Source organism: Nicotiana attenuata, unplaced genomic scaffold (assembly GCF_001879085.1).
Source record: "Nicotiana attenuata strain UT unplaced genomic scaffold, NIATTr2, whole genome shotgun sequence".
Classification (NCBI taxonomy): Eukaryota; Viridiplantae; Streptophyta; class Magnoliopsida; order Solanales; family Solanaceae; genus Nicotiana; species Nicotiana attenuata.
The window spans coordinates 965,795-980,757 of NW_017670306.1; the positions used below are offsets into that span (position 1 = coordinate 965,795).

Genomic DNA, 14,963 nt, shown 5'->3' on the forward strand with positions numbered 1-14,963 from the left:
ATGTGCAACTTTGCAAAGTATTCCCCAGATTTTTTCTTTAGTAGTTCGGTACAACTTTTTGAATTTTCTACTCGTACTCATCTGGACCAAGTCCACACACAGCCATTTCTTGGCCTTACATTTTTCTCCCATTTTCTTAAATCCTCAGCAGTGCAGTCAGCTCTAGTTTTTTGGCACCTCTACTCCTTCAGCATTCTTCTTTGTGGTAGCCAGGGGACTATCAGTGACAATGTCCCATAGCTCATAGTCTTCTCCGATGATATGATCTCTCATCCTATTTTTCCACTAAGAGTAGTACTGGCAATTAAAGAGTGGAGGCCTAGCGGTGGATTGCCCTTCCCAATTTCCAGGCGGTGCACTCATCTTGATCTTTTCCTAAGGTGTTAGCCTCTTCAAGGATAACCTGCTCTGATACCAATTGATGTTTTATACGTCTATACCACACAAGAGGGCGGGATGATTTGTGTGGTACCCAATTTTTCGCTTAAACTGCTTCTGGAAGGACCTGGTTCTTCTATGTGATCCAACTACTACTGTTGCGGAATAATAAATATAGAAAATAAAGAACACAGAGATTTTACGTGGAAAACACCCGGCTCAAAAGGTGAAAAAAACCACAACCTACTACTCAGTAGGATTTTCCCAAACTTCCACTAAAATCACTGAGCCAAAACAGCATTTACAAAAACTCTTTGTAAACCTAAGGATTAACTCTAATCCCTTTGTAGCACACAGCCTCAACTGTTGCGACAACTTCAAGTTAGCTTATAACTTGAATACTCAAAGTACCTATTACAATTGCTTCTATAAAAGCTGAAAGGTACAACTTTAATCCACCTACTACAATTAAAATAGAAATAAAGAAAGACATATAAAACTCTTTATGGAGCTGGTTCTTCAATCTTGTTCAAGTAGATTCAGGAGTGCACACTTAAATCTCACATAAATTGCTTGCAAAAAGCCTTGCTATTTTGCTCTCAATTCACGATTAACTTCTGCATTTTTGTGCAACACTTATAATGTGAGAACATCCTGCAATTTATAGAGTTAGTGGATGAAGAAATAACTAGAGTTCTGATGCAACTCTTCCTTGGTGGAAGAGTTCTAGTTGATTTCAACTTCTAACTCCTTCCCTATCTTGGATACTGTTCTCTTTGATTAAGGAGTCCTTCTCCTTATCAATTATGCAACCTTTTCGATCAGGAGATATTAAATACACCAAGTTAAGCTTATCTCCTTCACATGCAACCCACATGCTCGAATCTGCCCGTTTTTGTGCACCTGAGGGATGGACCTGGTTCATCCTGAGTTCCTTTGTCAGTCTTCAAAACTAACCTTTACTTGGGCCAACATACAGCCTAATCCTTTATGGCCAAGGTTTCAAAAGGTAATTGGATAGTTGATACAGGAACAATTAACCACATGGTAGCTGATTTAGGGATGTTAACAAATGTTAAAAATGTTAACCCTACTAGAGACAAAAGAGTTCATTTACCTAACAGAGACTGTACTATTGTGTCATATGTTGGAAATTGTAAGATCACAGAAACAGGAGAAATGCAGGATGTGTTATATGTCCCAGAATTTGCCTACAACCTTCTTTCAGTATCCAAAATGACAAGGGACTTACATTGCTTTGTCTCCTTTTATGGCACAAAAGATTAGGATATGCATCTGGAGGATCCTTGAAAGAAATTCTGGGATGTAAGCTGGAAGATTGTAAATCTGTAATAGATAGTTGTGCTGTTTGTCCAATGGCTCGACATGTGAGACAACCTTTTCCATTGAGTACTACTAGAACTAATAATACTTTTCAGATATTACACTTGGATGTGTGGGGACCTTGCAGTGTACCTACTTTTGATGGTAATAAGTTCTTTCTCACAATTGTAGATGACTACTCTCGTGTGACTTGGATTTTTCTCTTGCAATTTAAAAGTGATGTCATAATTGTCTTTAAGTCCTCTCTTAAGCAGGTACAAACACAGTTCAATGGAAAGGTGCAAACAATTAGAACTGATAATGGTGAAGAGTTTGTAAATTCAGCTATGCAGGAGCTATGCACATCCATGGGGATAATTCATCAGAAGACATGTGTTTATACACCACAGCAAAATGGTGTAGCAGAGAGAAAGCATAGGCATTTGCTTGAAGTTGCAAGGGCACTCAAATTTCAAGGACATATACCTATGAAGTTCTAGGGATACTGTATTTTAACAACAGCTTATGTTATTAACAGGCTGCCATCACAGTCACTTGATGGTAAGTCCCCATATGAGGTGTTCTTTAACAGGAAACCATCAGTTTCTCATTTGAAAACATTAGGGTGTCTTTGTTTTGCAAGTGTTTTGCCTAGAACTGATAAGTTTGCTAGTAGAGTAGTGAGGGCTATTTTTATGGGGTATTCTGCTGTCACTAAAGGATATGTCCTGTATGACTTAGATGGGGATAGATTCTTTGTCAACAGAGATGTGATATTCAAGGAATCTACATTTCCTTTTCAAGTATCAACTGATGATCCTAGGAACCAAATCCAGCCTGTTATTACTGATGTTTTTGTCCTTGAAGATACAGATGCAGATGAGCCTAATGTTCCAATCATTGAACAGCTACATATTCATGATACTCCTACAGATGATATTGCACAGCCCTTAGATAACTTTGAGCCAGACCTGCACACCACTAGTGATGGCTCTTTATCTGCACCTCCTGACTCAGTGGGAATACCTTCAGAAACACCATCTACATCTCTCCATAATCATCATGAAGGACAAACACATCCTGCTTCCTTACGAAGATCATAAAGCAAGTCAAAAGAGCCAGTCTGGTTGACAGACTATGTAACTACAAGGAAGTCTGGGAACTCCGCCTTATATCCCATACACAATTATGTTTCATATGCTAGGCTATCACCTTTATATCAGACTTACCTGGGAGCATTCTCTTCTGTTGTTGAGCCCACTACTTTTCAGGAAGCTTCTAAGGACCCTAGATGGGTAGAAGCCATGCAAGTTGAGATTCAAGCTCTACAAGACAACAACACCTGGGAACTAGTCCAGCTGCCTCAAGGAAAGACAGCTATAGGCTGTAAATGGGTGTATAAAGTCAAGCTTAAGGCTAATGGAGATGTGGAGAGATTCAAAGCACGGTTAGTAGCTAAAGGATACAATCAAAAAGAAGGTATTGATTACAATGAGACCTTTTCTCCTGTAGTAAATATCACCACTGTCAGAACTATTCTTTTCTTAGTAGCCATGCATAATTGGACAGTCCAACAATTGGATGTCTACAATGCCTTCCTATAGGGAGATTTAAATGATGAAGTGTACATGCATCTACCACAAGGTTTTACAAGTCAGGGGAGTCTAGATTGGTGTGTAGACTTGTAAAATCTCTCTATGGATTGAAACAAGCAAGCAGATAGTGGAATTTGAAGCTCACAGAGGCATTACTACAGGCTGATTTTAAGCAAAGTAATCTAGATCATTCCTTGTTCATCAAGAAGAAAGGAGCAGATTTAGTGATCATACTAATATATGTTGATGATATGCTAGTGACAGGAAAAACTTGGAGCTGATTGAAGACACCAAAATATTCTTGCAACAAGCTTTCAAGATCAAAGATTTAGGTGATCTAAAGTTCTTCCTTGGCATGGAGTTCAGCAGATCAGCCAAAGGGATTTTAGTTAATCAGAGGAAGTATGCATTGGAGATAATATCAGACTTGGGATTGAGTGGAGCAAAGCCAGCATGGACTCCATTAGAGACGAATGCCAAATTAACAGTCCCAGAACTAGACTGCCTTATGGTATCAACAGAGGATGAAATGTTGGAAGATGTAGGGCAATATCAAAGGCTGATTGGGAAGTTGTTATACCTAACCATGTCTAGGCCTGACATTGCATTTCCAGTGCAAACTCTTAGCCAATTCATGCAGCGACCAAAGAAGTCTCATTGGGATGCAGCTATAAGAGTGGCAAGGTATGTCAAAAGGGAACCAGGTCTGGGAATTTTATTGAGCAGTAAAAGGTCAAGTGAGATCAGTATATTTTGTGATGCTGACTGGGCCTCATGCCCTAACACCAGAAAATCAGTGTCAGGGTACCTGGTCAAATTTTGAGAGTCTCCAATATCATGGAAATCAAAGAAACAAAACACAATCTCTAAAAGTTCTGCAGAAGCCGAGTATAGAAGCGTGGCAAGTGGACTTTCAGAAGTAGTATGGCTGACAGCAATGCTGAGGGAGTTGGGAGCAAAAGTAAGACTGCTAGTACACATATTCAGCGACAGCAAGGCTGCAATGCAAATAGCAGCAAATCATGTGTTCCACGAAAGGACAAAACACATAGAGATCGACTGTCATTTTATTTGACAAAAGATACAAGAAGGGCTTGTAAGGACTCAGTACATTCCTTCCAAGGAGTAGCTAGCAGATGTCCTGACTAAAGGGTTAGGAAGACAACAACATGAGTATTTGGTTGGCAAGCTGGGAGTTCTTAATATCTTTGCACCCACCAGCTTGAGGGGGAGTGATGAAATGAGAATTACGTGAGATATTAGTAAGGGGTAATTAGCAGTTAATATTAATAGCCAGGGGGAGCTTATTATTGAGAAAATAGTTAATTAGCACACACATAACTCCCACGTGTGTATTAGTTAGGGAGTTATTAGGACACATGTATATAGTTAGGCGGTTAAGCAACGTAACAGTACTTCTCTTTCTTCAATTTCCATCTCTAATGAAGCAACAGAGCTCAGCTCTTCATTTTTCTCTCTTCTCTGGAATCTGATTTGTTGAACCTCGCATCTAATGTGTAATTTGTTCAAGATTCTTGTGACGAATGCTCAGACTCCTCGACAAGCCGTAACAAGCACGGAGGCTTAGAATCTCCATATGTTGGATTAAGCAAAACGGATATATTAATTTTTAAAAATTTTGTGTTGAATCTGACCATCTAAAATTGTTGGATTGAGTTTGACAAAGTGAGTATATCAAATTTGGAGTTATTTGATTGATTCGAATCAATTTTTAAGCAAAAACATGTTAGTAAATTTTTACACAAAAAGTTATTGCGGATGGATCGCCAGGAATTCAACCACAAATCCTGAAAATATCTTGGTGATCCGTTATTGTCAGGAATTCAACCACATAATATATAACAGAGTAAAATGGCAATAACGATATTGAATTTCAAAACATCCATCACATTATAACTTGAAACAACTGCAGCTAAAAGATTGCAGAATCTGCATGGACCAAACAAAAATGAAGGCCGTAATTAAAGTTTCCCCCAGACTTCCGATGAAGCTTAACAAAATTCCAAAGATTTAACTCATCTTAGAGCTACTTGTCAAAGAAAGAGGGAAAAATATATGAGCAAAAGAAGATCAGAGCTAAACTTTTTGACAGCAAACAGACTGAAACCATGATGACCTTTTTTCACCAAATTAAGTTCAAAATTAACGAGCAAAGAAGTATAAGTCAACAGCCAAAAAAGAGAGAACCCAAGAAACAACTCATGATAGCATTTCGTCCAACCTAATTTTCTCAATAATATTACACACTTATGTATCCAGAATTGCTCAACCAACTAGCTTGAAAAATAGTTAGTTCATAAAGCTGACTGACCACTACCTATGTTGTACGGACTCTCCAAAATGATGCCGCACCCGTGTCGGATCCTCCAAAAATACACTATTTTTGGAGGATCCGACACGCACACGGCAAAATTTACGGAGAGTCCGAGCAACATAGTCCACTACTAATGACCCTTTCAAACATTGTTAGATCACATTTGACACCTTGATAGAGCAGTAAATGCAGGTATACCAGCATATATCAAATAAGGTATTTTCTGCAAGCCTACTTATATGATACACAATGACATCTCACAACTGAAATGGGTATCTTATTATAAGAACAGCAGAATTTCAATGCAGCCCTGAAATTGGGATCTTATGATAAGAACAGCAGATTTTCAATGTAGCCCTGAAATTGTGATCTTATAACATGAACAGCAGATATTCGATACAGCCCTCCTAACCTGCTCAGAAAAGCAGGGAAATTCTTTTAAATATTAAATGAAAACAAACTTTGCTTTATCAATGTCTGCATCTCATTATTAAAACAATTAACTTTATTCTGACATAGACTACACTCAAAGTGATTTGCACTATCAACAACAGGAGTTGCTCCTAACCTATTCAATCTATAAAACAACTTATCCAAATATTTGGACCACATCCAGACTAAGAACTTACTTGTAGTTGATAAATCTAAGTATCAGACAATTGTGTGAGCAGATCTAACATATAGCTCCATGATCCTATTTAAAAGGAATATACTATTTGCTTTCTTTCAAGAAATTATTCTCAGTCTAATACGTTTTATTCATCAAGATAGTCGCTGCCACTTTACCATCACTATGATCTGATCGTGAGACAGTCTACCAATCAGGATATGCAGGATAAAGAGGAGGAGCGACACAGATCCATCACCCTACTCTCTCTATGCTGATAAGAAGGTACGCAATTAAATGGTACTTAAGAACTCAATCAACATGCAGCATAGTAGATATCTTCCATCTGGTTTTCGAGCTATCTTTTACTTATCTTTGCTCACTTATACCTCACAAAACAATTAGACCATTTTGCTTTTGCGGACTTCACATCAACCAAGGAAAGTGGATACATAACATCAAGACATATCAGCAACACCACTGAAATTATTCTAGTTTTTCGTTTTTATACAGAAAATTGAAAAGACGAAGATGGAACAGTTCAAAAAGACTTGCCTATCAATTTGGAAACTAAGGATATTTGCGGACCACCGTGACCAATTAACCATCTTTATCTGCATATCCCAGAGAAAGAAAAAAGCTACACAAACCTCTTTAGGAAGCACAAAATTTGAAACAGCATACATGGCGAAAAGTTCAGAGCCTCTTAAATTTTAAACCTCTAAAAAGTATAACAAGCAAACTGGGAGATATTAATGAGACATCGTGAAATTAACACGGCATAATTCAGTTTTTCTATTCTCTTTTCAATAACTAACAACAGTTGAATCCCAACAGTTAAAGCCTCCAAAATACCTAAAAACAGTATTAAATATAAGGTGCAAAATACCAGCATTTCTAATCTAATTCCTTTCTGTATACATCAAAATATAACTAGCAAAGAGAAAACCATGTAAATCAAGAAACAAGCATACGCAATCAGCCCACGATGCTCGTCTCCACAAGAAGCTAGCTCAACCAAAAGCCTCGTACAAACTCGCGTGGCCCATACAACAAAAACTCCCGTCAACACCTTGATTACCAATCCACCGGGCAAAAACAGTGAAATCGCCGATAATATCACAATGGGTAACATACAATAACCGATCAGGCTAACACATCTGTACAAATCCAAGTTTCCATTTCGACCCTCAAGCATATTAAACACTACGTAGAGAAACAATGAAGCCATTACAACCCAGCCCAATATGATCCCAAAATGAATCTTTCCAGCTAGTAATTGGAAAAGCCCAAATGACATTAAAAATATAAACGGCCCGGATAAGTCACCATCTTCATGAAGATCTGATTTGATTTTAAATGGGTTGAGAATGGACAGGGTCTTTTGGTAAATTTGCTTTGTGTTGATCCCGAGTTCCTCTAGTAACGGCGGCTCATCTTCAAAGCCAGTTGAGCCGCCGCTGCCGAAGGTGGTGGAGGCGAAATGCGGAGTTGAAAATGAAGTGGAAGCAGCCGCCGAGGTAACGTCGAAGGACATGAAAGGGATGCTAGGGTTTGAAGATTTCGGCGGCTGAAATGGAGCTGTCGGAGGACGGCGTTGTTGTGCGCCGGCGTTTCCGTCGGAGGGAAAGATTACCGGCGGAACGTTGAATTGTTTCGCCATTGATACGAGCTAGTTGGGATCAACAATATGAGATTGTTAATTAGAATAAATTTGAATTAAATTGATATCTAGTGACTTGGGAAGGATCATAGAGAAACTCAATTGAGCAATTAATTGTTTATAGGGGAAATTAGGGTTTCTGAGAGAGGTTGAAATAGAATTGGGAATTGGAAGAGAAGGAAAGGAAGGAGACTAATGAGCTGTTTGGCCAAGCTTATTTTTGGGCCAAAAGTTCTTTTTTTTTGCCAAAAGCATTTTTGACCAAAAATTGAGGTGTTTGGCCAAGCTTTTGGAAGGAAAAAAAGTGCTTTTCAGGAGAAGCAGAAGCAGTTTTGGAGAAGCAGAAAAAAGTAGCTTCTCTCCAAAAACACTTTTTTGAGAAGCACTTTTGAGAAAATTACACTTAGAAGCAGTTTTTTAAAGTTTGGTCAAACACTAATTGCTGCTCAGAAGTGCATTTCAAACTAATTAGCCAAACACAAACTGCTTCTCACCAAAAGTACTTTTGAGAAAAGCACTTTTGAAAAAAAACACTTCTCAAAATAAGCTGATTTTTGCAGCTTGGCCAAATGGGCTATAGGAGAAGCTAGGGGTCGTCAAAAGCATAGAGGGGACGCAAAGGCACACTTTTCAACAGGCTTCATATATTAGGCTGTTTGGCCAAGCTTCTTTTTGGTCAAAATTGTTTTTTTTTTTTTCGCGCCAAAATTATTTTTGGTCAAAAATTGAGGTGTATGGCCAAGCTTTTGGAAGGAAAAAAAGTACTTTTGAGGAGAAGCAGAAGCAGTCTTGGAGAAGCAGAAAACATTAGTTTCTCTCCAAAAGCATTTTTTTGAGAAGCACTTTTGAGAAAAATACACTTAGAAGCAGTTTTTTAAAGCTTGGCCAAAAACTAATTGCTGCTCAGAATTGCTTTTCAAACTAATTAGCCAAACACAAACTGCTTCTCACCAAAAGTATTTTTGAGAAAAGCACTTTTAAAAAAAAAACACTTCTCAAAATAAGCTGATTTTTGCAGTTTGGCCAAACGGACTAATAGTATAGTAACCAATTTATGTGACAGATTTGATACAAAATTTACAATGAAAAAAGATTTTTAATACTCGTGTCTTATGATCTTTGAAAAATCTATGGATATTTATGTTACTATAAATTATTTCAGTAAAAATAAATAAAAATTTTTAAGTTAGATTGTTCACGTCATACTAATATTCTTGTAAGAACACACTAAAAGTGAAGGTATGTCGCCTAAATTGGAAAAACATGAAATAGTAATAACTAAAAAAATACTTAAAATTATCATATTTCTGTGATAAATTAAAATTAAAATTATTTCTCCCTCTTCTTTTTATGTGTCGTTTCAATTTTTTGACTTACTCATTAAAAAAGTTATTTGACTAAACTTCACTTACCTCTTCTCTAAATGAGTTACTATTAGTAGCCGTTTGGACATAAAAATTGTAATTTTTGAAAAAAAAAAATAGTATTTGAAGTTAAGTTATAAAAAAGTGTTTGGAATTTGAAATTATATTTGAACATGCATTTCACTAGAAAAAATGTTGCAGTTTTGTAAGTGAGAAAAAAAGTTATTCTAAAAATTTGAATTTTTAAAAAACTCATTTTCGAAATTTTTTCAAAAACTTACAAAATTTCATGGACAAACACATTTTTGAAGAAAAAAAAATTAAAAAGAATATATATATATATATATACACACACACACATATATATTATGCATAAAACAAGTATATTATACATTAATATAAAATATATATATATTTCGCGACTATTATTTTGGGATCAGCTATATAATTTTTTTTAATATTAATTAGGACCGAAAAGGTTTAAGTGTGCAATGAATAAATCATGTCAAGTTTAAAGGGGTAACAAGGTGTTATGCCATTAAATTTCTTATTCTTAATCCACCGGTAGTTCTCTTTTGAAATGACCATATTTGACCAAAAAATATTATTTTTGGCTCACCCAATTAGATTTGTTCAAAGTACGGTGAGGATGCTGTAGATCCCCTCGAGGATGAGGCCTGGTATGATTCCATGTATCCTCGGGGCAAGGATGGAGAGGGCGTTGAGGGTCGTGATAGTAGTGATCAACAGTAGTTCTTTTTTGCTTTTTCTGAAGTTTTTGTGTATTTTTTCTGGCGTCTTTAAGAGCCTTTGTAAGAAACCTTTATTTATAATATCGGAGTTGGCTTTTGCTTTTATTTGCACCTTTCTTATTTGCTGTGGTTTATTTCTGTACTTCGCGCGTTTTGCTCCTTCATGCTTTTGTCGTTGTCCTTGTATGTATCAATGTTTATCGGAACGAGGCCGAGGATTAATAGGCATTATTCAAACTTGGTCGAATCAATACCTCTTTAAATCGCGGCCGAGGGCCGGTAGGTGTTGTTCGTATTTGGTCGAGTTTATCTTTTATTAATCTCGATCGAGGTCCGGTAGGTGTTGTTCGAACTTGGTCGAACTTATCCTTTTATTAATCTTGGCCGAGGGTCGGTAGGTGTTGTTCGAGTGGGTACGAACGTGACATTGTCTTATTTGTGGCCGAGAGTCGATTGGTGTTGTTCGAGCGGGTTGAACTTAACCTTTTCATAGTCGTGGCCGAGGGGCGATATGTGTTGTTCGAGCGGGGTTGAACAAAACCTTTTCATAGTCGTGGCCGAGGGCCGATAGGTGTTGTTCGAGCGGGGTGGAACAAAACCTTTTCATAGTCGTGGCCGAGGGCCGATAGGTGTTGTTCAAGTGGAGTCGAATATAACCTTTTCATTGTCGTGGCCGAGGGCCAATAGGTGTTGCTCGAGCAGGGTCGAACATAACCTTTTCATAGTCATGGCCGAGGGCCGATAGGTGTTGTTCGAGCGGGGTCGAATATAACCTTTTCATAGTCGTGGCCGAGGGCCGATAGGTGTTTTTTGAGCGGGGTCGAACATAACCTTTTCATAATCGTGACTGAGGGCCGATAGGTGTTTATGATGAACGTAAGTTTCTTATTTCTTTGATGTTGTTGCTCTGATTACATGATTAGAGAGAGTTACAAATTTTTTGGGCATTGGTTGGCGTTTCAGTCCCTAGTCCCAGTCTATCTAGCCCCTTCTTGACTTGGAGAGTATTGAGGAGTCGGACAATGAAAGAGAAAAAATAGTCCCTCCCTCGCATACTTCGACTCGAAGTGTTCCTTTTGCCCGCCTCATTAAAAACCTCCTTGAGAAAATCCTAATGGGACAAAACTCAAGTGAGGGAAAAAGAGTGCGGCTTGGGGGACACTTTTTCTCTTAGAAGTTTAAGTATTTGAGGTGGCTGATTTTCCAATTGTTTGGTAATTGCTTGCCTTCCATTGTCTCTAATTGGAATGAACCCTTGTTTGCTTTGGCTATGATTTTATACGGACCGTCCCAGCTTGCCTTCTCGTGAGTCGTTGCTCGCTTGAGTTTTTTCCTTGAGTATGTAGTCCCGGACTTTGAGCGGTCGGGCCTTTGCTTTCTTTTTTTTAATAACGTTCTGCTTGCTACATGTGGGCAACCATCCTGATGTACGCCATATCTCTTTGTTCATCAGTTTCATCGAGTTCCTGTCTTGTTCTCTCATCATTACTAGTACTGCTTTCGTGGGAGTATCTTAGGCTGGGCTCCCCGACTTCGACTGGTATAACTGCTTTGGTCCCGTAGACCAAAGAGTAGTGCGTCTCTCCTGTGCTCGTCTTTGGGGTAGTTTTATACGCCCATAATACTTCTGGCAGTATCATTGGCCACAGTCCCTTGGCGTCTTCGAGATTTTTCTTCATGATGTTTAATATGGACTTGTTGGAGGAATCTGCTTGTCCATTACCCGCTGGGTGATACGGGGTCGATAGTATCTTCCCGATATGCCATTTCTCGAAGAATTCGATGGTTTTCTTTCTCGTAAACTGGGGTCCGTTGTCTCACCTGATCTCTTTAGGTAGGTCGAATCGGCAGATGATGTTCGTTCATATAAAGGTGATTACCTCTTGTTCTCGTATTTGGTCGAACGCTCCTACTTCCACCCATTCAGAGAAATAATCAGTTAAAATCAAAAGGAATCGTACATTACCTCGAAGTTATGAGCTGACGTGAGTGGAATCGAAGCAACTAGTCCTGTCCAAACAGTCCCAACCCAGGGAAAGTCCTTTGTCAGGGGCGAAAACTGGCTCAACTTAGGACTTTTTTCAAGGGATCATAGACAAGAACTACTCTGAAGACCCAAAACCTATCCATTTTGCCCTCCAGTAGCGACGACTGTCTTTTTGATTGGTATCCCAGTCGCCCTTTGGTTGGGCATTGGTGCAACATTACCTATTCCCCCCCCCCCCCCCTCTTTCTTAGAATTCAACATTTATGATATGTTTTGTATCTTGTTCGCCCACTCTTTATTCAGGGCTCCTACTTCCACCCATTCAGAGAATTAGTCAGTTAAAATCAAAAGGAATCGTACATCACTTCGCCTTTCTAGGAAGGGGCCCACGATATCCATTCTCTATTTGATGAACGACCATGGGGAGGTGACCGAATGGAGGTGTTCGCATGCTTGGTGAATCATTGGGGCGTACTTTTGACATTGTTCACATTTTCTCATGAAACCTAAGGCGTTCTTTTTCATGGTGGGCTAATAGTATCCTACCTGTATGAGGCATCTGACGAGTGCTCGGTTGCCGGAGCGAGCACCGCAATGGCCTTCATGGACTTCTTCGAGGACGCGCTGGATCTGGTTTGGGCCCAAGCATTTTGCTGGAGGGCCGCCGTAAGTCCTCTTGTATAGGTCGCTATGGAGGAGACTGTATATGGCTGCTTGTATTCATAGTTTCTTGGCTTCTTTTTTGTCGTTTGGGAGTTTGTCGTCCTGCAAATAGGCGATAATAAGAATGCACCAATCCCAAGCTAACATTACGGTTCTTACCTCAATTTGGTCTAGTGACAAGTTGAGGAGGTGGACTATACTTTTATCTCCGCTCGCGATGCTTTTGGTAGCTGCAGCCAACTTGGTGAGGTTGTCTGCATCGGTATTCTGTGCACGCGGGATCAGGTCGAGCTGACAATCATTGAACTCGGGCAACAGCTTACAGATCTCGATCTGGTATTTTTGCAATCTTTGTTATTTGATCCAGAAAGTCCCTGCAACTTGGTTAACCACGAGTTGGGAATCACAACGGAGTTTTAACCGCTTCGCCCCTTAAGTGCTAGCCTCAATCCTGCAATTACGGCCTCATACTCGGCCTCGTTGTTAGTCATATCCGGGCACCTTATGAACTAAGGAATTACTTCGCCTGTATGGACCTCGAGTACGAATCCTAGTCCGGACCATGAAGCGTTGGATGCACCATCAATATATAGGATCCAGAGGTCTTGCATTTGGAGGGAAGCTTGGACGGCTTCCTTCTTGACTTCAGGCATTATCTTTGCACTGAAGTCTGCGACGAAATTGGCGACCACTTGCGACTTTGTCATCGTTCACGGATGGTATGTGATATCGTGCTCGCTTAGCTCAATGGCCCACTTTTCCAGCCTCCTCGATAGCTCGGGTTTATGCAAAATGCTTCTCAGGGGAAAGGTTGTAACGACCGAGATAGGGTGGCACTGGAAATAGGGTCTAAGCTTTCGTGAAACTATGACTAATGCCAAAGCCAGTTTTTCGAGGTACGGGTACCTCGCCTCGGCGTCGATGAGTGTTTTGCTAATGTAATAGATGGGAGATTGCGTACCCTTGCTTTCGTGGATTAGGACTGCACTTACTGCTACTTCGGAGACGGTTAAATAGACGAGGACATGTTCCCCAGGTTCGGGCTGTGAAAGAAGAGGTGGTGATGATAGATATGCCTTTAGTTCTCGCAAGACCTTGAACGCACTCGGGAGTCTATTCGAGACTGTTTTCCTTTTTGAGCACGCGAAAAATTTGTGACATCTATCAAACGACCGTGAGATGAATCTCGATAAGGCGGCGATTCGACCGGTCAACCTTTGACTTGCTTCTTGGTAGTCAAGAGTTCTGGTATCCCCTCGATAGCTTTATTTGGTCTGGGTTGACCTCGATCCCACGTTGTGAAACTAAAAAACCCAAGAACTTTCCAGAGGCTATGCAAACACGCATTACTCTAGATTTAGTTTCATTTCGTACCGTCTTAGTATGTCGAAAGCTTCCATCAAATGATCGATATGATCCTCTGCCTTTATGGACTTGACCAGCATGTCGTCTATATATACTTCCATGGTCTTGCCGAGCTGGTCTTTGAACATCTTCGTGACCATCTTTGATATGTGGCTCATGCGTTCTTCAGCCCAAATGGCTTGACCCTATAACAATATGTTCTTTGGTGGGTAATGAACGTGGTTTTCTCCTGGTCCTCTTCTTCCATAAGTATCTGGTTATAACCTGAGTACGCGTACAAGAAACTTAGCAGCTCGTGTCTGGCCGTTGTGTCGATGAGTTGGTCGATGTGTGGCAATGGGGACGAGTCCTTCGGGCATGTTTTGCTTATGTCCGTGAAATCCACGCACATCCATCATTTCCCATTATTTTTTTTACCATCACTACATTGGCCATCCATTTGGGGTACTTTGATTCCCCGATGGAACCATTTTCTAATAGTTTCTCCACCTCCTAGCGAACGCCATCATTGATGGTGGGATTGAATTTACATCTGACCTATACTGGGGGTAGAATGGGTCGACGTTTAATTTATGTGTGGCGATCTTCTTGGGGATGCCCGACATATCTGCATGGCTGAAGGCAAACAAATATGCATTAGTTATTAAGATTTGACGGAATTTACTTGGCTCTCAGAGTTTGTAGCCGATGTGGACCTTTTTGCTACAGTCATTGGGGTCTAATTGAATGGGGTTGAGGACTTCTATGGTTGAGCCCGCAACCTCGAGCCATTTCGATATCCATGATGATATCCCTGGTCTCATGTTGTGTCGACCTCGGCCCTGTTGTTAGCTATGCCTCTTTTTCTTTGTTTTTTTCTGTTGGGTTATCGTTTTGTCTAAGGCAACGCGGTAACACTCCCGGGATGTACGTTGTTCTCTGCGTATGCTGA

General features: G+C 39.8%; 1 protein-coding gene across 1 annotated transcript; it reads right to left on the reverse strand.

Annotated features, from left to right (window-relative positions):
* Window positions 1-6,969: 6,969 nt before the first annotated feature.
* LOC109237562 (protein YIPF5 homolog) lies at window positions 6,970-8,096 on the reverse strand. The gene has a single exon (XM_019403883.1). It carries the CDS (start codon window positions 7,899-7,901, stop codon window positions 7,161-7,163), a length of 741 nt encoding a protein of 246 aa, XP_019259428.1. The 5' UTR covers window positions 7,902-8,096; the 3' UTR covers window positions 6,970-7,160.
* Between the last annotated feature and the right edge of the window lie 6,867 nt (window positions 8,097-14,963).